Source organism: Symphalangus syndactylus, chromosome 2, assembly GCF_028878055.3.
Source record: "Symphalangus syndactylus isolate Jambi chromosome 2, NHGRI_mSymSyn1-v2.1_pri, whole genome shotgun sequence".
NCBI classification, from domain to species: domain Eukaryota; kingdom Metazoa; phylum Chordata; class Mammalia; order Primates; family Hylobatidae; genus Symphalangus; species Symphalangus syndactylus.
The window spans coordinates 23611239-23638764 of record NC_072424.2 but is presented as its reverse complement, the minus strand read 5'-3'; the positions used below and the strand labels follow the sequence as shown (position 1 = coordinate 23638764).

The 27526-nt window shown below is 40.0% G+C and overlaps 1 protein-coding gene across 1 annotated transcript in view; it reads left to right on the top strand.

The window, feature by feature from the left end:
- Nucleotides 1–2192: 2192 nt before the first annotated feature.
- FHIP2A (FHF complex subunit HOOK interacting protein 2A) overlaps nt 2193–27526 on the top strand; it is a 43807-nt gene continuing 18473 nt past the window's right edge. The window contains exons 1-10 of the mRNA XM_055248254.2: nt 2193–2603; nt 11519–11597; nt 13895–14064; nt 16503–16607; nt 17069–17191; nt 23926–24219; nt 24740–24936; nt 26363–26477; nt 27009–27085; nt 27171–27363. Of these exons, the coding sequence (XP_055104229.1) occupies nt 2559–2603; nt 11519–11597; nt 13895–14064; nt 16503–16607; nt 17069–17191; nt 23926–24219; nt 24740–24936; nt 26363–26477; nt 27009–27085; nt 27171–27363 (1398 nt within the window). The 5' untranslated portion in view covers nt 2193–2558. The remainder of the gene's footprint in view (nt 2604–11518; nt 11598–13894; nt 14065–16502; nt 16608–17068; nt 17192–23925; nt 24220–24739; nt 24937–26362; nt 26478–27008; nt 27086–27170; nt 27364–27526) is intronic.

Sequence of the window (27526 nt, the reverse complement as noted above, 5' to 3'; positions counted from 1 at the left end):
AATAGGAATATCTGCTCAGTTGCAATTCTAGTCCAACTTGTATGTCTTGAAACCTAGAGAGCAGGCAGATGAATCACCATCCTAAATATTGATATTAATCTAGAGCAAAACATATCTTTTATTGTGTTTATAATAAGTACACAAAGATAGACATCATCGAATACACACAACTCTGAGTAAGACCTCCTCATACAATTAGTGGTTGTAAGGCATTTTGGAACTACAAAATGCCATATAAATGCATGATAATTAGATCATGAAACTAATTATGGTTAATAATATGACTAACCATCTTAAACTGTGTACGAATATAATAATAATAAGCAACATTACGTGCTCTCAGTTGAAGCAGACACAGCCAGAATTTGGTAAGGGGCACAAAACAACAGAGGATGCCTCCAGCATTCTGGGGATAGTACGTAGAAAATTAAGGTCGTATTTATCTGCCAAGGAGCACCGCAGGGATATAAACCACAAAAACAGGAGAGAAAAGAAGCCCAGTTAAGATCTCCTCCTTAAGTCCTGATTTCTGGCCCTATTATTTTGCTAAATACCACTACTACAACTCAGAACAAGTATAAGTGTCTGTGCATCTCTTACTAGGGACTGGGCACTGTTAAAGTGTTTTACATATATTCATTAGTTCCCACAACAACCTCAAGAGGAAGGTACTGTTCTCCCCTTTTGACATATAAGCAAATCAAAACACAGAGAAGTTAAATAACTTTCCACCGTGGGTGGCAGAGCTGGGACTTAGGCTATCCAGCCCCAGAGCCTGGCCAGTTACCACCACTCCATACGACAGCCACCTTTTCTCTGTTCCACAAATCAATTACATATATATATGTGTGTGTGTGTGTGTGTGTGTGTATATACATGTATATATACATACGTGTGTATATATACGTGTGTTTATATATGTGTGTATATATACGTTTGTGTGTGTATAAACATATGTGTGTGTATACATGTATATATACGTGTGTGTGTGTGTGTGTGTGTGTATGTATTTTGTTTTTTGAGACAGAGTTTCACTCTTGTTGTCCAGGCTGGAGCGCAATGGCGCAACCTTGGCTCACTGCAACTTCCGCCTCCTGGGTTCAAGGATTCTCAGCCTCCCAAGTAGCTGGGGTTACAAGCATGTAATCCCATTACACCACCACGCCCGGCTAATTTTTTTCTTTTTTTTGTATTTTTAATAGAGACGGAGTTTCACCATGTTGGCCAGGCTGGTCTCGAACTTCTGGCCTCAAGTGATCCTCCCGCCTCTGCCTCCCAGAGTGCTGAGATTACAGGCGTGAGCCACCGCGCCTGGGTCAGATATGTATTTCATCACTGGTTATGCAAAACTCACTCCCCACCTCATCTGAAGAACTTAATGATCCTTTAGTAAAAGGCCAATACCGGCATAAAACAAATTTCTTCAGGATACAAATATTTTCATAATTTATATTAACTCAACCTAAACTTTACCAGCCTGAATTGCTTCTTCAAGGCTTGACTAATACACTGTTAGGCAGTATTTTAAGCAGCCTCCACCCAAGTGCTTACCCTGTAGCTCTATTTCTCTGCCTTAGGCATTTACTGGACTCCTTTCAGATTCTTTCCCTCGCTGTTTTCCGGCATCATCTGATAACTGAATAGAAAATGCTGTTCTGAATCACTACACCTCACTATCAACCATGTCACAAATAAATTATATATTATATATAAACATTATAATGGGCTATTTAAACTGAGCCAGCCGTCTTACCATGTGCTCATGTGGGATTTCCTGTTTTAATGTTGAATAATAATATATTTTACAGTTAGCAAAGCCATTTCACCTGCAGTCGTTGATTTGTTCAAAATCTGAGCATTTAAATCCATTGCCAATGTTTGCTTAAAGAACATTGTTTTCTTACGAGTCTTCCAAATCAGTCCTTACAGAAAGAACCTCTGAATACTATATGCATATATGGATGGCTGCGAGTCCCTACAAACTCAGCCTGTTACTTCCACTGGAGAAACAAAACTCTTGAGAATCGCTGAGCTGTAAAAATGTCAGAAAGCCGGTGTCCCAGGCGCCCTGACAAAGCCGGGAGAGGGCGGTGGCTGCCCCCAGGACGCCTCCTGCCCCGGGCGAGGCCGAGGCCTCAACGCGCCCCCCGCCCCCGCGGCGTCTAGCGGCTCCGCCGCAGGGCAGGCCTGGCCGGGCCTCCCCGGGCTGCGGCGGCGCCCTCTGCAGGCCGCGGCGGGCAGAGCGGGCGGAAGGAACCTGAGCCGGACTGCCACCGTGTCCCAACCGGAGCCGCCGCCGGAGCTTCCCGGGGCCCCGAGTCCGCGCCGAACGCCCTCCTCGCCGCCCGCCGTGTCCCGGCGGCCTCCGGAGCCGCCGCGCCGCTCGCGCACACCTGAAGCGGCCGGGCCAGGCCCTGCCTCGGTCCTCAGTTCGTCCTCCCCGCCCCGCACCGGCCTTCACTCTGGAGCGGCCCCGGCAGCCGCAGCAGGGGCGGCGGCGGCGGATCGAGGAGCTCTCCAGGTCGTCCCGGGAGAGGCTGCTGCAGTCCCGGGACAGGATGTTCTCCAAGTTCACCTCCATCCTGCAGCACGCCGTGGAGGCGGTAAGGCCACGAGCTGCGGGCGCACGGCAGGCCGGGGATGGCGGCGGCCTACGCTCCCCGGCGGCCTCGGGGACAAGCCGGGCGGCCTCGGCCCGGCCCTCGGCTGCCCTCGCCCCTGGTGGGGTGAGGCCCCAGGCGGGCGCCCTGGGTGGCCGCCGGGTCGTGGGGGCGCCCGGGGCCTCGGGCCTGGCTCTGCGCGAGTCCCGTCGGTCCCTGGCTGCCCCAGGCCGGCGGTCCTTGCCCTTCTCCAGGAGCCGGGGCGGGGGTGCTGGGGAGGACCTGGCCGCCCGATCCTGCTCGGTGGTCGCCTCATTCCTCTGATGGGGACGGGGATTCGGGGAGCACCCGGCGGGGTCGCAGGGAGCTCCCCTGGGCTCCCTTAACGTTAACCTTCTCCGGAAAAAAGTGGTCAGCGTTGAGCAAGACAAAAGAAACGAGCAAGCACCGTTTGGGCTTGGGTTCTGTTTTGTTTTGGTTTTGGGGATAGGGGTGGGAGAGGCATGGTCTTGTTGTGGGGCGACCCTGGCGAGGGAGTAGCCGACCAGCCCCGGGGTTGCTGGCTTTTGCTTTCTTGGGCCTGGAGGCCGAACTCAGCTGAACCTTATGGATTGATCTGATATATGGGTTTGGAGGGTCCAATCGAGTTTGCTTTCGACAGCTTCCAAGCTCACGAAGCACAGAGACCATCTGTTTCCTTTCTTGTCTAGTTCTCTTCCTGGTCACTCTTCGTTTATCCTGCAACTGTACTCCCCTTTGAGGGTTTTAGACACCAGCATAGAGAGACAGTATTCAAGTATTCTAATAGACTAACAAGTGAAAAGAAACTAAAAGGAAAACGTCTTGTCACTGTTCTAGTAAGAACGCTAGTTGCTTTACTTGTTTACTTTATTCTGGGAGAACTGCCCAAATTGAAAAATGCATTCTGTGCAGAAACAATTACTTTGCTAATTTTTAACATAACATTCTCTTCCTATGTTCATATTATGTGATAGGGCACTTTAAAATGTACACTTTAAAAAATGTCAGATATAACAATGATTTTTTATGGGCAGGCAAAAATAAAATGGAGTTTTTGCCTTCAGTAATAAAAAGAAACTTTAGTACAGTTGTTATTTAAGTGATACATGGGAAGCGTTAAAATATTTAGCTCTAGGACAAGCTCTTGGGCAAATGTATCAAACAGGAAAAACGGGGTTTCATGAACGTAGAACAGTATTACACGGAGGGAAATGACAGTTGTAGACTTCAAGACAACTTTTAGTTTTTTCTTGCTTATGCACACTCAAGCACTTTTGTTAAAAGAACTTAACTGCAATTTATTAAAATATTTATATTTTGTTTTCTTTAAAAATACCAAGATTTATTTATTTATTTTTCGAGACCGAATCTCATTCTGTCACCCACGTTGGAGTGCATTGGTGTGATCTCAGGTCACTGCAACCTCCGCCTCCCGGCTTCAAGCGATTCTGCTGCCTCAGCCTCCCTAGTAGCTGGGATTACAGGCACGCGCCACCACACCCGGCTAATTTTTTTTTTTCTTTTAGTAGAGATGGGGTTTCACCATGTTAGCCAGGCTGCTCTCAAACTCCTGCCCTCAAGTGATCGCCCGCCTTGGCCTCCCAAAGTGCTGGGATTACAGGCGTGAGCCACCACACCCGGCCCGAATCATTTTATTTTAACATTGAATATATGAGATACTTGGGAATACTTAATGAGATACTTGATAATCAAAATTTATTATATTACAGTCGGCTGTCTTTTTTTTTTTTTGAGACAGAGTCTCGCTCTGTCACCCAGGCTGGAGTGCAGTGGCGCGATCTCGGCTCACTGCAAGCTCCGCCTCCCGGGTTCACGCCATTCTCCTGCCTCAGCCTCTCCGAGTAGCTGGGACTACAGGCGCCCGCCACCACGCCCGGCTAATTTTTTTGTATTTTTAGTAGAGACGGGGTTTCACCGTGGTCTTGATCTCCTGACCTCGGGATCCGCCCGCCTCGGCCTCCCAAAGTGCTGGGATTACAAGCGTGAGCCACCGCGCCCGGAGCAGTCAGCTGTCTTATCCATAGGCTCTGCACCTGTGATTCAACCAAACTCATGTAAAAAAATATTCGAGGGGGCAAAAAGTTCTGCAGAGTTCCAAAAAGGAAAACTTGAATTTGCCACATTCAAGTACTGGCCTGAATCTATGTGAATGAAGTGATGTGTAGGCATTGTATTAGGTATTAGAAGCAATCTAGAGATGATTTAAAGTATACAGGTATGCATAGGTTATATGAAAATATTATGCCATTTTATAACAGGGACTTGAGCATCCTCAGATTTTAGGGGTGGGAAGAGAGGTCCTGGAACTAGTCCCCCACAGATACCGACTATATTTACATACTTTACCCATCAGGCTAGTATTTACAGAAATAAGTACTTAGAAAAAGAAAGATGGCTTTCTTGCTCTCCTAGTAAAGGCTCATTTTTATCCGGAGGCCTGTGTTTTCTTGTCCTCGTTATCTTTTTATAATTGTATATATTAGCATCTGCCAAATTATCTGGCTCCTGCTCTGTAATATCCTTAGCCTACTTTGCTGAGGTTAGTGAGAAGAAGTTAGAGTGGCTTGTATTCACCTAGTCCTGAAATTAATGCATTGCGTTTAGAAACGTAATGTTTTCATTTGCTTAGACCTAATGTTTTCATTTGTGGCACCACCTATCTTATCTTGATAGGTGGTTAAATCTCATGAAAAATGTTTCATGTTCTATACTAACCTTCCCCCCCCCCCTTTTAACATTCTCTCTTGGGAATGAACTCATATGCAATGATGAATAAGCCATCCTTGTGGTATTTGGATAATTTTTTTTGTAGCCCAAGATTAGTTTCTAGTTATTCAGTTCTGTTTATTAATTTGCTTGATATTTTCCTCTATGAACCAATCTTACCATTCCTCAGTTCATTTCATTAACTCTTCTGTGCGTTCCTGTTCATTTTTACGCCCAAATTAGCATTTCCTGATGCAGTATTCCAATTAACGTAGTTATCAGGATTATACAGAGACAGAAAATACCTGGATGCTGACATGACCTTTTTTCATTATTTTGTTGGATCAGTCTGTGGAGTAATGCTTTTCCAACCATTTTGGTATGATTACTTTCCAGGTTTCCTTATTCAATTGGTGAGCCTTCAAATGAGTTTTTAATTTTTAATTAACTATTTACTTATTTTTCGAGACAGGGTCTCTGTCACACAGGCTAGAGTGCAGTGACATGATCATGGCTCACTTCAGCCTCAACCTCCAGGGCTCAAACGATTCTCCTGCCTCAGCCTCCTGAGTAGCTGAGACTGTAGGCCAACACCACCACACCCAATTTTTAAAAAAATTTTTTGTAGACACTGGGTCTCACAATGTAGACACTGTGCCCAGGTTGGTCTCACATTTTTGGGCTTGAGCGAGCCTCCCACCTCCATCTCCTAAAGTGCCAGGATTGTAGGGATGGAGCCATCATACCTGGCCCAAATAGTTTTTTTAGCATTGACCGGATGTATTCATTTAAGTGAGGCTTAAACATAGAGTTTTTCTTATTGTTTAATTAATGGTTTCTCCTCACTCCCTGGTAACTACTTACCAGGTGAAAAATATGACTAAGATATTTTCTAAAATTAATATTTGAAAATGTGTTATTAAGCTGATAGACTGTATTTTGGGTATGGAAGAGAAGTTCACACCTTCTTGATGAAAAACAAGAACTGTAATGTAACTCTTGCCTCCCTTTTTAGAAATGACAGTCTTCTCTCAGTATAGAAATGATTGGCCAGTAAGAGCCTTATGAAATGAATCTGTTCTGTTTGCCAGTTGCCACATGTCACAAGTCTGAATTCAGGCCTTTCTTGTAGTTAGTTCCAGGGTTAGATTGGATTGTTTTAACACAACTTCTTCAAAAGATAGATAAAACACTTTCCATTTAGTGCAATTTGGTATTTGTTGAGAGCCTAGTCCTCACTAGGGAATGTGCCAAAGGCATGTTCCTCTTAAATTCCAACCAGTTCCACCCTTGAGGGCAGATCTATTCCAGAGAGGATAAAGAACAGTGTCAGGGAAGAGTTTTATCATATTAGCTAATCCCTTTAATGGAAGTCATCTTTCAGAAGGTAAGTGCAATGTTTTCTTTTCAAATTATAGTTAAGAGTTCATGATGATTGTTGAGACTAGCAATTCCTTAAAAATCTCCTGCGCCCTGGAAATTCAAACCACAAATCAAATATATCTCATGTTTTCTTAGGCATATTCTTTTCCAACAAGTGATCTCTAGCTTCAGTCCTTCACTCATTCAGCACATGTCTTCTGAGTCACCAGGAAAGCGTGGCTCCAAGTGAGGGAAACAAGGTGGACTTGGTGTGCTCGTGTCCTTGGTCACAGTGCTTACAGTCTCATTTGGGAAACAAACATACAAGTGAGATTACAGAATAAGGAATGCCTAAGATTGTGTTCTAGCCCGTAGAGCCAGACAGAATCAGGTTCCGTTCCTGCCTCTGTCCCTTCCTTCTACACTTGGACAAGTTACTTGATATGTATACATTTCCATTTCTTCATTATAAAGAGAAATAATTAAACCTATTATAGAATTGTTGTGAAGACTAAAATGAGATAATATACATGAAGTGCTTAGTGCGGTGCCTGGCACATAGTAAGTGCTCAGTAAAAGTCAACCATTATTGTCATTTGGATGATTGGTTTAGCCAGTGAACTCTATAGGAAAAGGAAGCAAGCATTTAGGATTGGAGTTGTTATAGAAGGCTCTCTGGAAGGAAGTGAGCAAGACTTTGGAGAGACAGAGAAGATGGGGAAGGTCATTGGGAAAGCCGGGGGCAGAAAGCATTTAAAAAATCTGAGAGTGGGGTCAAGCGCGGTGGCTCACACCTGTAATGCCAGCACTTTGGGAGGCCGAGGCGGGTGGATCACCTGAGGTCAGGAGTTCGAGACCAGCCTGACCAATATGATGAAACCCCATCTTTACTAAAAATACAAAAATTAGCCAGATGTGGTAGCATGCGCCTGTAATCCCAGCTACTTGGGAGGCTGAGACAGGAGAATCGCTTGAATCCGGGAGGCAGAGGTTGCAATGAGCCGAGATCACGCCATTGCACTCCAGCCAGGGCAACAAGAGCAAAACTCTGTCTCAAAAATAAAATAAAATCTGGGAGTGGAATGTTGATGATACATGAGACACAGTAAAAGCAGAGGTGGCTTTTAGAACACTAGTTTTCATCTGTTATCCATCTAGATACTTTTGTGTGATGGGTATATTGGACACAGTCCAGACTCCCAGTTGAAGGCAGTGTTTCCTTGGGTAAGTCAGTTAACTGATTTTGAGTCTTCAGAGTTTGAGCAAAATAGGTTTATCATGAGAGTTTAAGATCATACAGTATGTGCAAAATTTGCAGTATTACACCTGGCGCATAACTACTCATTAAAAGGCAGTGACTTCTGTGTTATTTATGTATTTATATATATTATCCAATACTTAACTCTGTGTCATGCCTGAGTTGGAAACCAGAGATTGAGTGATGAAAAAGATGATACAATTCCAGCCCTCATAGAGCTGACAATCTAGTGGAAGAGATGGATAATTAAACAATGACAAAAGTGGGATATGGGATAAAAGAGAGCAAGCCAGCTGGTAAAGAGTATCAAGGCATAGGCCGGGCGCAGTGGCTCACGCCTGTAATCCCAGCACTTTGGGAGGCCGAAGCGGGCGGATCATGAGGTCAGGAGAGCGAGACCATCCTGGCTAACATGGTGAAACCCCGTCTCTACTAAAAATACAAAAAATTAGCCGGGCGTGGTGGCAGGCGCTTGTAGTCCCAGCTACTCAGGAGGCTGAGGCAGGAGAATGGCGTGAACCTGGGAGGCAGAGCTTGCAGTGAGCCGAGTTCACACCACTGCACTCCAGCCTGGGCGACAGAGCGAGACTCTGTCTCAAAAAAAAAAAAAAAAAAAAAAAGAAAGAGTATCAAGGCATATATAGGGACTCCATCCTAGGCAGGAAGTCTAGTTAAGGGTTTCATGTCAATTTGGGGTTGAGATAGTCATTGCATGAATTTTTAAAAATTTAATTCTCTGTTTTGTAAAAAGTTAACTTGGAATCTCTTGGTACTGATTCACATATATTTTTTTTAACTCAGAGCATCAATGTTTTTATGCAATGATAAAATAGGTAATTTGCATGTTAGAATTAGTAATGAAAGTGGCAAGTTTACTAGAAAGTTTTACATAAATAAGGAAATTTATTCATGTTTGAACAAGATTGTTACTAATCTATTAGCAATTTAGAACTGTTTAACTTTCTAGTTAAATAGGTGTCTTATTTAAATCTAACTCCTGGAGGGAGGTATTCACAAAGTAACACCATTCTGCTTTGAATTTGACTGTAACCTACAACAAAGGTCCTGACACAAATGCAGTAAGACTTCTCTGTCTAGTGACCAGAGAATACAGTTTCAATTCCCTTGAAATACAGTTAAATCCCACTCCTGAAATAATCTGGAAAAAGGATACTGTAACTCCTCATATACCCAGGAGGTTGCCTTGGAAAAATTTAACAAATCGTAGCATTTACACTTAAGATCTTAACTAGGTACAGTTCCTGAAACAACAAATTTCATTTGGGTTTGTCCCACCTGTGAATGCACTTAACTATATAAAGGTAGTCTATAGAAGTCAGGTCCAAAAAAATTAGGAAGAGGTTTTATGTATTTTGAGAACATTCTAAAAACAAGTGGCTGATTAAAACATTTTTTTATCTAAACATTTCAAGAAGATGATACTGTTTTCCCAAGTTAATACTTTGATTCTTAATTTTCTTCCTACTTTTTTTCCGTCAATCTCCCATAAGTTTTTTTTCTCCCCATGTTCTCCTTGAAGTTAAAATACTCCCAAAGATTTTAACTCCTTTCTTGTAGTCTTTTTTATTTTTACTTTTTTGAAAATGAGGTGAATATTTTATTCTCTTTACACAGTACTATTTACAGTGGGAGATATTGATGATTGTTGAAATATTTTCAGGTCTATTTTATTCCATAAATACATTTCATCTTCTTGATTGAAACACTTCAGACGTTTGTGACCAATATTTATAATTTGGACAATAGTTCGGAAATTGTTTCGACAGGGTTGCCAGCTCTGAGGTGGATGCTGAGGACACGAAGAAATCAAAATGGTACCAGTAGAAGTGCAAGAATAACATGACCTCTCTTAGGTCATCTGTTTAGAGGAAGTCTATGAAAATGGACTCTGGAGAAGTAAAGAAACAAAAGAATGGGTACTCCTTAGGCAGAGCAGCCCCAAGAGCTACTAGTTGGCCATTTTTCTAGTTATTTATTGATCATATGCTAAACAAGGGATGGATTATTCATGAACATTCTGGGGAAAGGGGTGGGCCATTCTCAGCCTTGAGGGTTCCTCCTCTTTTTAGACTATATAGGGTATCTTTCAGACATTGCCATGGCATTTGAAGGCTGTCATGGCACTAGTGGGAGTGGCTCTTAGCATGCTAATGCATTACAATTAGTGTATAATGAGCAGTAAAGACAACTAGAGGTCACTTTTGTGACCATCTTGGTTTTGGTGAGTTTTGGCCAGCTTCTTTACCAAATGCTGTTTATCAGCAGGGTCTTTATGACCTGCATCTTGTGATATCAGACCTGCGACCTCTAGTCTCATCCTGTGACCAAGAATGCCTAACCTCCTGGGAATGCAGCCCGGCAGGTCTTAGCCTCATTTTACCCAGCTCCTGTTCAAGATGGAGTTGCTCTGGTTCAAAGGCCTCTGACAACACTAGGACTGGGGGAGCTCTCACTCTTTTTCACTCTTCAAGGAAAAGAAATGTAGAAAGTGTATGCAAATCTTTTTCTATCCATTTAACACACATTTGAAATACTTGTACTTTTGCTATAAGATGGCTGAGGGGATATAATTTTGGTCATAAAACTTCTGAAGTAAGTTTTAGAGCTAAAATGTTGAGCATTTTTGACTTAGTGGAATTTTAATTGTTAGTATCTTGTTCATGTAATTATTTTGCTAAAAATAGGCACTGCCTAATCCAAGCTTAAAAAAGAGATTTACATTTGTATGTCACTGAATGGAGGGTACAGTTTTAATCTGATTACGAAGCTGACTTTGGAATATGTTTTAATAGTGATGATGTGGAACTAAGTACATAGCAGCTTTTTACTGTTTTGCATTTCAAAGTCCTAGGTACAAAGATTCCTGGCTATTAGTAATTTCATTTTACTGATATGTCAGTAATAGAATATTGGTACATTTTCATTTAATATACCTCTGAAACCTACTTTTTTTTTTTTTTTTTTTTTGAGATGGAATCTCGTTCTGTCCTCCAGGCTGGAATGCAGTGGCACAATCTTGGCTCACTGAAACCTCCACCTCCCAGGTTCAAGCAATTCTCCTGTCTCAGCCTCCCCAGTAGCTGGGACTACAGGTGCACAGCACCACGCCTGGCTAATTTTTGTATTTTTAGTAGAGATGGTGTTTCACCATGTTGCCAGGCTGGTCTTGAGCTCCTGACCTCAAGTGATTCACCTACCTCAGCCTCCCAGAGTGCTGGGATTATGGGTATGAGCCACTGCCCCCAGCCTGAAACCTACTTTTAAACAAGTGTCAGGGGAGGGAAAAAAAGCTCGATACTGTAGTTTAATAATAATATTGATAAATATGTTTTTCCTCTTTCTTGATAACTCATTTTTCCTTTCTTGGATTTGACTTATTTTGTTTCTCTTTAATATTTGACATATAAAAACAAAGTTCACCCCTTATTTTTATGCTACCTTTGCGTCGTAATAGATAAATACAGAGTTATAAGTTATGGGAAACTTTCAATGCCGTTTTCTTAATTGTTGTGGTCTTTTGTTTGTGTAGCTTGCACCTTCTCTTCCTTTACAAGAAGATTTTGTTTATCACTGGAAGGCAATTACCCATTACTACATAGAGACTTCAGGTAAGGAACAATGCTGATATTAACTGAAAATTTGTGAAAGTTAAACAGAAAATTGGTGAAATACTAAAATATTTTTAAATAAGTCTTCAAAGTTATTTTATATTTAAATTTATAGACAATCTTATCTTTGTCTTTAAGATTCAGTCACTCATTTAAAAATATACCCGTTGAGCACCTACTACTATGTGTCAGGCATTGTTGAGGCACTGGGGGATAGAACAGTCAGTCAGACAACACTGCTGTCCTCACGGAGCTTATGTATTGATTGGGAGGAGGCAGACAGTATATAGACAAATACGTATAGTGTGTCAGATGATAAGTGTCAAGGGAAAATGAAGGAGGCTAAAGAGTATGTTGGGGTGGTAGGAGTGGACAGTTGGCTATTTTAGGTTAGAGAAAGCCTCATTGCCCAGTATAACTTGTGAGCTGAAATCTAAAGGAGAAAGGAACCAAGCCTGCTAGATATCTGGGGGAAGGGTGTCTCGGGAATGAGACCTAATTCACAAACCCTCAGGCCAGAGCATGTGGCATGCTTGGCATATCTCAGGAACTTTAAGGAAGCCAGTGTGGATAGAGCTTGAACATTCATTCTTTCTTGGAGCGTTTGTGTATATAAAGGCTACAATTATGGGGAAAACAACATTTTTAAAAAGTAAATTACAAGCAAACTTACAAATCATCTTTTGCTAGCGCTAGGCTATGCATTTTAGAATATGAAATGAGACATAACATTTCTTGAATTCTTTGTGCTAAGGACTGAGCTTTATTATTTCATTGAATTCATATAACAGTATTCACTGGTGTTTATTAGTTCCATTTTATAGATGTTGGTGACTGATGCTTATGTAGTTTGCACCAGTTCATCCAGCTGAAAGTGACAGAGCCAAGATTTGAATCCAAGTTGTCTAACTCCAGGGCCCATGCTTTTAATGACTGTCCCATACCTTATCAAACTTGATACATATGTCCTCCTGAAAACAAAGGTGACCCTTCTCTATCCATTGTTTGCTCCATAAGGCTTAGTGTTATAGTTTTCTGTCTGTGTTAGTATACATACAGACAAAGCAGCATATCAGTACATAGCATACCAGAATTGTGTTGTTCAAACTATAGAAGTACAAAGTAAATGAAAATAGAGACATAAGTAAAGAATTTGGCACTTCCTAATGTATTTTGTATTTAAATGTTCTATAAAACTTCACATTTTTAAGAGTAATTTAACCTTAGTATAATAAGGATGGGTTGATAAAACCATGTGATGTTTGAGTCTAACTGTGATATGTTAAAAAAATCACTAAATTTTTATTTTATTGTAAGAAATCAATAATATTTAATAAAAATTCTCCTGAGAAGCAACTTTGAAAAACAGATTTTGGAAAACAGCTATTCGTTAATGAGAGATGTCAGTAATTTTAATAGAGGGTTTTCCTTTTGGTTTCTCATTTTAATAGAAGAAAATGAAGTAGGGACATTAAGTGACAGACTTCCCTATCCTACAAAGTAACGTAGTAGCAATCCAAAACAGAATCTGTCCTCTTCATATATCCCACGTTATTTGCCTTCATGTTCAAGGCCAACCTATTTCTATTTAAAGAGACTTAAAGTTCAGATCTTCTGAACTGACTAAGTGAAAAAAATATTTTAATTATAAGTACACATAGAACATTTTGATGTGACATGTATTTTTCCTGGTCATGTTCCCATTTCCCACATAAATAGCTCTTATTTCTGAATTACTATAGATAGATGAATGTTAACTTATGGAATGTATTTCAGATATTTTTTCTTTTTTTTTTTTTTGAGATAGAGTCCCGCTCTGTCACCCAGGCTAAAGTGCCGTGGTGCGATCTCTGCTCACTGCAACCTCCACCTCCCAGGTTCAAGAGATTCTCCTGCCTCAGCCTCCTGAGTGGCTGGAATCACAGGCGCCCGCCACCACACACGGCTAATTTTTTTGTAGTAGAGAGGAGGTTTCACTGTGTTGAACAGGCTGGTCTTGGATTCCTGACCTCAGGTGATCCACCTGCCTCGGCCTCCCAAAGTGCTGGAATTACAGGCGTGAGCCACCGTGCCTAGCCATATTTCAGAATATTGATTCAGTTTTGGGGTACGAATATGACAAAATGCATCATCTAAATTCTAGCAGAGATAATCATACTATGTTTATAAACCTCACTTAAGTGTGTAGTTCAGATTTTTCTCAGTTTGAATAGGAAAAGGGAAATACAGAGTATTTTAGGTGCAAATATGCAGTTTAAAAATGTTTAAATATTTGATGAATGTTTTTTATTGTTTAGATGATAAAGCCCCAGTGACCGATACAAATATTCCATCGCATCTGGAACAGATGTTAGATATACTGGTTGAAGAAGAAAATGAACGGGAATCTGGAGAGACGGGGCCATGTATGGAATATTTGCTCCATCACAAGATCTTGGAAACATTATACACCTTGGGGAAAGCTGATGTAAGTTCCTAATCCACACCTTGTTCTTGGGCATTAGTACATGCATTAATGTCTTATGAATAAAGAAGCTGCCAAATAACTTGATTATAAAGGTACGTATTGAACATGGCGGGATTCAAGTTAAGATTGTGGAAAAAAGAAAATTATGTAGCCTATACAAATATGTCCATAGAGATAGAAAGATTCCAAACACTCTAGACAACAACTAGTACTTGGCTGCTTGGAATTCCAATGTAAACATTTATGAAAATAAACTAGTGGCCGGGCTTGGTGGCTCACGCCTGTAATCCCAGCACTTTGGGAGGCCAAGGTGGGCGGATCACGAGGTCAGGACAGCGAGACCATCCTGGCTAACACGGTGAAACCCCATCTCCACTAAAAATACAAAAAATTAGCCGGGTGAGGTGGCAGGCGCCTGTAGTCCCAGCTACGCGGGAGGCTGAGGCAGGAGAATGGCGTGAACCCGGGGGGGCAGAGCCTGCAGTGAGCCGAGATCGCGCCACTGCACTCCAGCCTGGGTGAAAGAGTGAGACTCCATCTCAAAAAAGAAAATAAACTCAAGTACATGAGCTCAGAATAAAAAAAGAGATAGAGGGAAGTCAGTTAAAATAGGATTGAAAAATAGGAATTATTTGTCATAGTCCTGGAAGAGAATGTCACTGATTATTTTGACACTAACTAAACTGTTAAGTGGAGCCAATTTATATTTTTTAGGCCTGATGAATTTTGAAAAATCTTTACAAAGCTGAAATTATGATATCAATAATATTTTATATTGCAAAACCTTCAAATTACTTACAGAGACAAGTTTTCCAGCCATGTGGCTGAGTGAGGGGACGGGAGAGCCTTGGGTTCAGAGTAGGAGGCCAGGCTTCCAGTCCTGACATCATTATTCACACACTGTGACCATCATAAGTCTCTTTGGTTAATCTTCCTCCTCTTTAAAATCCAGGAAGTGTTTGCTAAGGGGCCTCCCCAACCCTAAAAGTCTATATAGTTCTGTGAATTTCTATGATATGTGTGAAAAAAAGTTAGGCTAAAACAAAAGAAACCTATAGACACATTTTCTTGACAAAGAGAGTTATGAATAGTAGCATGCAAGACGATTTCCTTTTCTCTGTCTGTAATACTCTAATTTACTTTTAAGTTAAATTCACTCAATTTATGTTTTTTAGGCAACGCACCTGCTCCCTAATATTCTGCCACTCATTCTCCTCCTCCTTTTTCCTGTCCTTTGGAGAGAAGGATTGTTAATAATAAATTGATTAATTGATTTTTGAGCAGAAGTTAGTAATTGTACTTCTAGTAAATTTATTTTAATACAGGTGATTGTAAATATAATTTAGTGGTTTATCTAAATAATGTAAAGTATTTGGTAGCTTAAAAATATTGTGCATAAGATTATAGTTTATACTATTTCCAGATAGCATGTCTATGATGATGCTTTGGAAATACTTATTTTGTAACTGTATTTGAAATGTGAAGCAGTATAAGCAGCTTAATTAAGGAACATAGCCTTGTTAATTCATACTCTCTTAATCTGCAGTGTGAGTGATCATTGGGTTTACCTACTTTTCAGCAAATACTTAAAACAACTGGCATGTTATAAAAACTAATTTATTAAACATTCTTTGCCTATTATAATCATAATGTAAATAAAATTATTTACATTATGATTATAATAGGCAAAGAATGTTTACAGTTGACCCTTGAACAACATGGGTTTGAACTGTGTAGGTCCACATATAGGCAGATTTTTTTCAACCAAACATGGATGAAAAATACACTATTTCCAGGATGCAAAACCTGCCTATGCGGAGGGCTGAATTTTCACATATGTGGGTTCCACGCGGCTGACTACCGGAACTGAGTGAGTGCAGATTTGGGTATAACCGTGTATACCGAGGCATGGCTCTAATTTAAAATGATGTTAGGATAAAATCACAACAGTTTACACCATAGGTTTCCTTTTATTTACATGTGTGTTAGGAGGCTTTATTTACTCCTACATGTATATGATGGAAAGTTGTTGATGACCTGTCTGTCATTAGTGTAAGTAACAAGATTTTGCCTTTGTTCCGGCAGGGAGTTAACTATTATAGTTTCATGTTACCCCAGCGTTTAGAATATAAACAGGTTGACATTGACTGCACGAAACTCTAATCTCAACAACATTATCACCATGCTGTTTGTAACTACATGAGCCTATGCTCACATGCTATATTATGGTCTCAGATATACAGTATTATTTCTAGGATACCCATTATTAATATTTGGTTGAAAATTTTATTCTGACTATTTTTAACTGGCCAGTTGCATTGTCTTTTCAAGGTGGAATACATTCATATACATTGTCTCTCCAATTTTTTAAGCTTTTCAGTAAATGTGTTTGCATTGTCTATTGTTTTCCTGTTGGCTTCCTTTTTTCCTATACCCAGTGTCCTCCGGGAATGAAACAGCAGGTTTTGGTTTTCTATACGAAACTTCTGGGAAGAATCCGGCAGCCACTGCTTCCACACATTAACGTGCACAGGCCAGTGCAGGTATTTTGTTCCCCCTACATAAAATTATTTGGTTTGATTTATTTTAATGTTGAAATAATTTTATATTATTTTTCTGAGAGTAAAAATAATGAAATTATTCCAAAATTAACATGCAAATTAGCAAATACTTGAGCTTTCTTTATGCATCATTTAGCATTAAGTGTACTTACAGTCTAATTCTCTTTTAAAATTTTATACATGAATTTTCCTTGGATTTTACCTCCATGACATCTGAAGGAGAATTTATTATATAACTCGTTAATTATTTATGGTAATGAACTTGAAAATTTTACTAGTAAGTTTATTTTGATACAATTATAAATATCATTAGTGTTCTGATTAATGCAGGATATTTGCATTATATGAAAAATTTAAATATCCTTAAGGTAAATGAATGGTTATTTTACAAATTTGTGAAAAGTAACCTAAGTTTAAAAAGTTAAAAACAATTGTTTTCACAGAAATTAATTAGACTGTGTGGTGAAGTCCTAGCAACACCAACAGAAAATGAAGAGATTCAGTTTCTTTGCATTGTGTGTGCGAAGCTGAAACAGGACCCCTACCTGGTTAACTTTTTTCTAGAGGTATGATACACTTCTTAGCAACCTTCAAACTATAGTTATATTAAGATCATTATGAAAATTGAATTCTGTGAATAGTATTAGAAGGAGCTCTATTTTGCAGGTTATTAGCTTGTTTTACTTCCCAGAATTATTTTTCCTTTAATATCACTGTTTTATTCTCCTGGGAAAAAAGAATTTCAAAGAATGCAGTTGAGCCAGATATATGAGGCGGTACAGGGACTGGACAGATAGAAAGTCACGGCTTAAAAGAGGGCAGCTTGAAGGTTGAATCAGAGATAGACAAGTCGCAGAAGTTGATATGCTATCATATTTTCAGCCAAGCTTGCCCTAGTATGTAGCATGGGAAATCTGGCCTGGGATAAGGATGGCATGTGCAGATGTGGACAAGATAGAAAAAAGCACGAGTTATCTCTCCAGCCTCATAGCAGTTGGGATTGCTGTAGTATTTTGTACTGTTTTGATAGCCATAGTCACCAAATCATAGTTTATTTAAATCAAGTGATATTTTGGATTTTACTCCTAGATTTAAAGTAAAAAATATATATTTGTACTTTTTGCCTTCATTCACTTCTTTTTTTCAGCAGTGAAGTCATTTTGGAATATTTTAGAAAAAATGATTATGTTGTTTTTGTCTTTTTACCTTTTTGTTTGTAATTTATTTTTATTTTTATTTTTATTTTTTTGAGGCAGGGTCCTGCTTTGTAGCCCAGGCTGGAGTATGGGGGCATGACCATGGCTCACTGCAGCCTTCACCTCACTGGTTCAAGTGATCCTCTTACCTCAGCCTGCCAAGTAGCTGGGACTACAGGTGCACACCACCACACCTGGCTAATTTTTTAAATTTTTTTGTAGAGACAGGGTCTCCCTGTGTTGTCGAGGCTGGTCTGGAACTCCTGAGCTCAAGTGATCCTCCTGCCTCGGCCTCCCAGAGTTCTGGTATTATAGGCATGAGACACCACACCTGGCCTTCTTTTCAGTTTTTTAAAAAATATTTTTCTGGCCAGGCACGGTGGCTCACACCTGTAATCCCAGCATTTTGGGAGGCTGGGGCAGGTGGATCAGATGAGGTCAGGAGTTCAAGATTAGCCTGACCAGCATGGTGAAACCCCATCTCTGCTAAAAATACAAACCTTAGCCGGGTGTGGTAGTGCACACCTGGAATTCCAGTTATTTGAGAGGCTGAGGCAGGAGAATTGCTTGAACCCAGGAGATGGAGGTTGCAGTGAGCCGAGATTGCAACACTGCACTCCAGCCTGGGCAACGGTGTGAGACTCCATCTCAAATAATACAAAATACATAAATAAATTTTTCTTTTTCTTTTTTTGGATTAAGATATAAGTTACATGCAATAGAATTCACTCTTTTCAGTCTACATTCTGTGAGCTTGATGAACACAGTTGTGTGACCACCATAATCAAGATGTGCAACAGCTCTGTCACACTACCCCATGACCCTTTGTAGTCATCCCTTCTCCACCCCTACGCCCTAGCAGTCACTGATCTATTTTCCATCCCAATAGTTTTCTCTTTCCCAAAAAGTCATAGCAATGTAACTAGCCTTTTGATTCTGGCTTTTTAAAGTTAGCTTATTGCATTTGAGATTCATCCATGATTTTGTTCCTTTATGTTGTTGAGTAGTATACCATTGTATGGATGTACCACAGTTGTTTATCCATACACCAGTGAGGGACTTTTGGGTCGTTTCTAGTTTTTTACAATTGTGAATGAATCCACTAAGAACATCACACACAGATTTTTGTGTGGATTTAGGTTTTCATGTCGCTTGGATAAATACCTAGGGTAGGATCACTGGATCATATGGTAAGTGTGTATTTATTTTCATAAGAAACCGCCAAACTGTTTCCCAAGTGGCTTTGTCATTTTGCATCCCATCAACAGTGTACGTGAGCTCCTGTTGCTCCATGTTGTCATCAGCACTGGATGTTGTTAGGTCTTTGTTTGTTTTGTTATTTTTAAATGTTAGCCACTCCAATATATGGGTTTGTTTTCTATTTTACATTACTAAGTAAATTAGGATTCTATTCTGGCCTCTTAACTGGAATTAGGTAAGCAGTTAAGCTGTAAAATTTCATGAATTTCAATTTCTAGGTGCTGTTAAGCACTACGCGTGCCCTTAACACTCATCATGCGCATCATGTGTTGTTTGTGATGTGCGTTATATTTCGTATCATCTTTTGCAAATTTGCTTCAAAATGGCTGGAACAGTCTTATGATTTTGGATTTCTAAAGATTTATAATGATATTAGAGTTTTTTTTTAGTTTTTTATATACTTACGAGAAATATCTCAGTTTTGCTGAGATTTTTCTTCTCAAGGTTCATTTTTGCTAAAGTTTTCTTAGATAACCTTAGTGTACTTGGAATGCATGTATTTTTTTCCCCAAACTTAAGCCTGGAAAATTTATTTCTCAAAAATTTCTGAAACTTGTTTTCTAAGTGCATAGCATAGATCAGAAGCAGACGAAATATGTAGGCTTATGTGTGTTCATGGTGAGGTACACTGTATGTACCTGTCTTCAGAAAAACATTTACATTTAAACCTCACTACAGAGAACACCCCTCAGAATTAGTGACACATCTGCTTTGTGCAGTGTTTTTATGACATATTTCTCCAAAGCCTGAGGTGGTAGGTGTCTGCATTTTTTTAACAAATAGGACTATTCATATGTGTTTAATGTCAGTTACTACAGTCCCCCAGCACTGGTTATTTAAGTGCATTTTATTTTTTCCTGCTAGTCAGTATGCTCCTTGAGGACAAGGATTCTGTCTCATTAATCTTGGGTCTCCACAGCTTCTCTAGAATCTAGCACAATGCATATGAACTGCTCAGTTAACACTGAATGAATGACTCTTTAGGGAGACGCAGGGTTTTGTTTTGCTTTTGCTTTTTTTTTGAGACAGTCTGACTGTGCCCAGGCCGTAGTGCAGTGGTGCAGTCTCGGCTCACTGCAGCCTCTGCCTCCCAGTTCAAACAATTCTCATGCTTCAGCCTCCCAAGTAGCTGGGATTACAGGTGCGTACCACCACGCCCGGATAATTTTTGTATTTTTAGTAGAGATGGGGTTTCACCATGTTGGCCAGGCTGGTCTCAAACTCCCAACCTCAGGTGATCCATCCACCTCAGCCTCCCAAAGTGCTGAGATTATAGGCATTAGCCACCGTGGCCAACCAGAAATGCAGTTTTATTACTTATAAGTATAGATAAGAACAAAAGTGCTTTGCAGTTCTCAAGCATGTATTCCCTGAAATGTCATCTCTCTCTATTCATTACTGTCAGCCAATATTTGCATCTACTATGGGTTAAATATATATGGTAGATGAATTAGAAACAGTCTTTGCCAGCCGGGCGCGGTGGCTCATGCCTATAATCCCAGCGCTTTGGCAGGCTGAGGCAGGCAGATCACAAGGTCAGGAGATCAATCATGATCATCCTGGCTAACACAGTGAAACCCCTTCTCTACTAAAAATACAAAAAATCAGTCGGGCTTGGTGGCCTGTGCCTATAGTCCCAGCTACTTGGGAGGCTGAGGCAGGAGAATTGCTTGAACCCAGGAGGCAGAGGTAGCAGTAAGCCAAGATCGCGCCACTGTACTCCAGCCTGGGCGACAGAGCGAGACTCTGTCTCAAAAAAAAAAGAAAAGAAACAGTCTTTGTCCTGAAGGAGTTTACAGTCTGGTGAAGATAGTAAATGAATGTTCAGATACTATAAAATAGAGTAAAGTGAGAATCAAAGGAAAGATACAAAGTAAATTCCTTAAGTACTTACAGGATGGAGAGATTCATCAGCTCTAGGTCATCAAGAAAGTCTTCCTGGAAGAGGTCGTCTTTGAAATGAGGCTGGGCGCGGTGATTCACACCCGTAATCCTAGCACTTTGGGAGGCTGAGGCAAGCAGATTGCTTGAGCCCAGGAGTTCGAGATCAGCCTGAGCAATATAGCAAGACCTCATCTCTATAAAAAATAAATAAATAAAGGGAAATGAGCCTTGACAGATGTTTAGAGTGAGTGAACATAAGGAATGAAGATATAAAAGTTTGTGGTGTGTTCAGGAAACAGTATAATTAGCATGTGTGGCAAGAAGCACCTAAACAGATAGACTAAGTATTGTCAAAGGCTTTGAATGACAAGATGAAGAGTTTATTCTTACTTGTAGATACTGGGGAGCCATTAACTATTTTTGAGCAGGGATGTTATTATGTGATGATATCTGTGCCTTAAGTTAAATTGGCAGCAGCCTTTTATATGGCAGATTCTGTGGGAGGAGAGATAAAAGCAGGGAAACTAATTTGGAAACTGATGGAGTAACCCAGGCAAGAAGTAACACGGACTGTGACCAAGTTGGAAGCAGTGGGTTGGAATGAAATGCGTATGTTCAGACTAGAGGTAGGCTCTGTATGGCCTTGTAACTGCTCAGATGCAGAAGCTGGGAAAGGATGATTTGAATGCTGGAATTCCTGAACCAATAAGGCTGCTGCTAGTAGAAAAACAGGGGCCCCAAGGGAGCTGATTTTGAGGGGAAGATGATAATTTTGGTTCCGGATGCTTTGACTCATCATGATTTCCTGATGGAGATAATTAGCAGGTATTCGGTATTGCAAATCTTTGATTTGGGAGGGAAATTTAAGAGATGTAGAAGCTGTGTGTGTGACTCTGTTGTGGGTACTGATGAGATCCCTAAAACAGAAGGGGAACAGTTTTAGTAGGAACCAAAGTGTTAAAGCCACAGTTCCTCATCACCTAGGGAATTTTTCTAAAATGCACATTCCTTGGCTCTACCTCCAGATATTCTCATTCAGCAGGTCTGGATGGGACCTAGGAATCTGCATTTTTATCATGCCCCACAGAAGACCAGGATACCAACAATCTTGAGTCTTTGAGAAACATTGATTAAAGGACGGAGTGCTATACTAACATCCTTCCTCTTGCTGTTCTTATTTGAGACACCTCTCCCAACAATATTACTAGTATTTTAAATGGAATGAAATGTTTTACTTTCATAAAGAGTGTGATATGCCATTGGTTTTTTTTGTTTGTTTGTTTTTGGTTTTTTTTGTTTGTTTGTTTGTTTTGAGGTGGAGTCTTGCTCTGTCGCCCAGGCTGGAGTGCAGTGGCATGATCTCGGCTCAGTGCAACCTCTGCCTCCCAGATTCAAGTGATTCTTCTGCCTCAGCCTCCCTGGTAGCTGGGATTGCAGGCACATGCCACCATGCCCAGCTAATTTTTGTATTTTTAGTAGAGACAGGGTTTAACCACGTTGGCCAGGCTGGTCTCGAACTCCTGACCTCAAGTGATCCGCTTGCCTCAGCCTCCCAAAGTGCTGGGATGTGAGCCACCGCACCCGGCCAATATGCCATTGATTTTGTTGGAAATTGGCAAATTGTTTGGAGTATTCATTGAGTCCCATAGAGTTGTTTTCTTTTAATAAATATGTTCTGTGAACTCAATTTCTCAAGAAGATTGGTCTAACCTATACTTTTAACAGCAATAAAAGTGATTTATAATTAGTATAATATAACTTTGGAAGTAGAACCCTGAATTCATTCAGCCTTTAATATGTTTCTATGATAATAGGCCCTGTGGAGAAGTTAGTTTATAGTGAATTTTAACCTACTTGTGTAATTTGATTTCTGCTCTTATGTTCAAATGGAAAGCAAGATACTTTTGCCTTGAAGCTAATAATTTGCTAATTTGCTTCAGTTAAGATTCTCTTTGTGTTTGGGTGTGTGGATTGGGGGAGGGAGCACCAGCATTTCAAGCATATTTTATTTCTATCCTAAAGACACTGGTAAAAATGTCCCCTGAGTAGTTTCTTGGGTTCTCTTTTTTTAAATTTTTTTGAGACAGAGTCTTGCTCTGTGCCCAGGCTGGAGTGCAGTGGCATGATCACAGCTCACCACAGCTTCAACCTCCCAGGCTCAAGCAATCTTCCTGCCTCACTCAGCCCCCCAAGGCCTAGGACCATAGGCGCAAGCCACCATACCCAGCTTATTTTATTTTATTTTTTTAGTAGAGACATGATCTCACTATGTTGCCCCATCTGATCTCACTGTGTTGCCCCATCTATTCTTGAATTCCTGGGCTCAAGTGATCCTCCTGCCTCGGCCTCCCAAAGTGCTGGTATTACAGGCATGGGCCACTGTGCCCAGCTTCTTGTGTTCTTATAGAGTAGAGGTTTAAGGAAAAACTTAGAAAAGATGCTTATATATTTGAGAGAATTTGGGGGCTTTTGCGGAAAACTTCAGTCTAATGCTGGTAACTTTTGAACTTTAAAATATTTTTATTTGTAAGTTTGTACTTCCCTCCCTGCAAACCCCCCCACCCCACCCTATGATCTTATAAGAATTAACATTGAGACTATGTAGTTATAGTAGTCCAGTGATGAGAAAAAAGTTAACTGCAACTGAAACCTCCTGAAACTTTTTTCCTCACTAACATTAGTTGTTTTAAGCAGTAGTCAAATTATCAGTAATACTGTTCATTGCTTATGGTCAGTGTAAAATATTTTGTAGTCAGTATGAGGAGTGTGATAAACTCCTATGCAATGGTAAAATCATTCTAAAATACAGTTTGTTAAAAGTCAGAATATTTTCATGTGACATAACATCTATTGCTACTTTGGCTAGGCATGTGGAATGTTATAGAAAAATCCATTAAAATATTATTTTTGGCTTAAAAAGTTATTGATGTGAATTTTATAAAACATATATTCCTTTTCAGAATAAGATGAAATCATTGGCTTCCAAAGGAGTACCAAATGTAATTTCAGAAGATACATTAAAAGGTCAGGATTCCTTGTCAACAGATACAGGACAGTCCCGTCAACCGGAGGAACTATCTGGTGCTACTGGAATGGAGCAAACAGAATTGGAAGATGAGCCTCCTCATCAGATGGATCACCTGGCCACAAGCTTGGATAACCTCAGTGTCGCCTCACTGCCAGAGGCCTCGGTTGTTCGTCCAAACCAGGATTACAATTTAGTGAATTCTTTGTTAAATCTTACTAGAAGTCCTGTGAGTTATGGTCCTTACTTTTCTCCCCCAACATTATTTCAATAATGTGCATTTATTTTTTTTTTTTTTTTAATTTTAACTTTTAATTTATTTTTTTTTGAGATGGAGTCTTGCTGTGTTGTCCAGGCTGGAGTACAGTGGTGCGATCCTGGCTCACTGCAACCTCCACCTCTGGGTTCAAGCGATTCTCCTGCCTCAGCCTCCCTAGTAGCTGGGATTACAGGTGCGCACCACCACGCCAGCTAATTTTTGTACTTTTAGTAGAGATGTGGTTTCACCATGTTGGCCAGGCTGGTCTCAAACTCCTGACCTCAGCTGATCCACCCGCCTTGGCCTCCCAGAGTGCTGGGATTACTCTGGGAGGTGTGAAGCTCCACACTAGGCCAATAATATGCATTTAAAATAGACAAAATCTATTTTTCTTTTAGTGTGAAACATTAAGTCCTTTTGTGTTGAATTTTTTCAAACAACCTGATGTATATACAATTCAAGAATTGAAGGGAGATTTTTTTCCCTTTAGGATGGCCGAATAGCTGTGAAGGCATGTGAAGGCTTGATGCTGTTAGTAAGTTTGCCAGAGCCTGCGGCTGCAAAGTGCCTTACACAGAGCACTTGCTTGTGTGAACTACTGACAGACAGACTTGCCTCCCTGTACAAGGCCCTACCTCAGTCAGTGGATCCGTTAGATATTGAAACCGTGGAAGCAATTAACTGGGGGTAAGGACCGTTACTTGTATTTTCCTATAAAGGTGACTTCTTACACCTACATTTTGAAATCCATTTCTATTTTGCAATGGTAGAAGTCTTTGAAAAATTGAACACCACTAGTGATCATTAAATGGGAATATTTTCTTGAAGCTTGTATTAAATTTGTCAGTCAGTGGTAATGAATTGGTGTGGGAACAATCCAGCTGTTATATAGTTAAGATATTTTTATTTTGTCCATTTTACTGATCAATTTTTAAGGGCTTACATTAAAACCAATAATTTTAACTGATTATTAAAAACAAAAAACCCTAAAAGAAGGAATCTCCTTTTAAAATAATTTCCACAGCCTCTAGAGCAGTCTAATCTGTCTCCTGGCCTGTTTGTACAGAATCTCTTCTACCTCATTCTTTCACCTCTTATTCCTACCTTTTAGACTCCCCAACTTGATTTTCATAGGGAAATAACGGTTATTGCAGAAAGTTTATAAGTTATTAAAAAGTATAAAGCAGCATCAACAAGTTGCCCATAATCCCACCACCTATAAGCAGCCTAATATTTTGACATAATCACCTTTTATTGTATTTCTCTGTATTTTTAATCTGTCTTTGTTTTTTCCACTCTATTTTCTGTCAACATCTATAGGGCAGACCCACTTGTTAACATTACGACTATATTGCGTTTTAGGGCAGGAAGAGAAGTAGTCTACTCGCTATTTCTGTTTGTAGATCCCCATTCACCGTTCTTTTCTTCCATCCCAGCAGCTGAGAACCTCTATCTTTTCGTTGATGTTACTTGGTAACATGTAGGGCAGGAGTATGAGGAGCTATCCCAGTGTTTTTTCTCCTGCAGCTCCATTGTTTTTTTTTTTTTTCTTTGAGGTGGAGTCTTGCTCTGTCGCCCAGGCTGGAGTGCAGTGAAGCAATCTTGGCTTACTGCAACCTCCGCCTCCCAGGATCAAGCGATTCCCGTGCCTCAGCTTCCCAAGTAGCTGGGATTACAGGCATGAGCCAACATGCCCAGCTAATTTTTTTTTTTTTTTTTTTGTATTTTTAGTAGAGAGAGAGTTTCATCATATTGTCCAGTCTGGTCTTGAACTCCTGACCTCAAGTGAATCCACCACCCACCCACGTTGGCCTCCCAACGTTCTGGGATTACAGGCATGAGCCACCACGCCTGGCCTCCTACAGTTCCATTCTGCTTTAACCTCTCTTCTCCTACTTAATACATGAAAATTATTTACAGCTCTTATTTAAAAGGTTTTCTCTTATCTTTGGTTTCTTTTATGGAATCCTCTTCTCACTGTCCTCCAGCATTTCCTGTGCGAATGTACCATACTATCTGAGTGTGTTCATGTGTCTTCATTTTTCCTTACATTCTGAATAGGGTCCATGCTTTTGGATAACTTTGGACTTAGCAATTCTTCCTTGTCTTACAGCTTGGACTCATATAGTCATAAAGAAGATGCTTCAGCATTTCCAGGAAAACGAGCCTTAATTTCATTTCTTTCCTGGTTTGATTATTGTGATCAGCTCATTAAGGAAGCCCAAAAGGTTTGAAATTTTTTGTTGTTTTTTGATAATTTTAAGATATAAATATCTATTAAGTGAAATTGGAATACCTAATTTATATCCCAAATACATTTTAATTGTCTTAGAATACCATGGTTAGTAAAATAAGTAAACAAAAAGATGTGTATGTGTTTGTATGTGTGTATTACAGTTCTAGAATAAATCAAAGTTCAAGTTCTGCCCTTTTATATTTCCTTAAATATTATGGTGCAGTACTTCACAAAGTAACACTGATTTCCCTTCAGTCCTGCTCTTTGGTGAGATGTTAATACTATACGGATATTGGAATAATTTTTCATCCTATTCCTCTTATTCTTGGAAACTTAGAAAAAAGTGTAAATGACCCAGTAGCCAACATCTAATCTAGATTTATATGCCACCAATAAGAGAGTCATTAGGCAAGTTTTGTCTTTCCACGTTAATTCAGTTGGGGAGTGCAAACTGATTTATTAATGTTACAAATTAGTCTTTCTTTTATATTTAAAAAAAAATGATGTTCCTACTATATTCTAGACTGCTGCTGTTGCTCTTGCCAAAGCTGTTCATGAAAGATTTTTCATTGGTGTTATGGAACCTCAATTAATGCAAACGTGAGTAGCCTGTTTTCTTTTGAAAAAAACCGCATCACTGTGTCATGTTATTTTTGCCCACTAACTACCTGTTCACTGTGCTCAGTTCTGAGATGGGTATTCTCACATCCACTGCTCTGCTTCATCGCATCGTTCGGCAAGTGACCTCTGATGTTTTGCTTCAAGAAATGGTGTTTTTTATCCTTGGAGAACAGAGGGAACCAGAAACTCTGGCAGAAATCAGCAGACATCCTTTAAGGCATAGGTTAATTGAACATTGTGATCACATATCTGATGAGGTAAGCTACGTAATGATTTAGAATTGGACTTAGATTCTTTGAAGTACTGGTTTTAATGTATTATACTTGAGATATTTTCAATACAACCTCTTTTATTGGCTTTAGAAATTGAAAGCATGACTCACAAGATGGCAAGAAGAGTAACTTATTTAAAGACATTTTT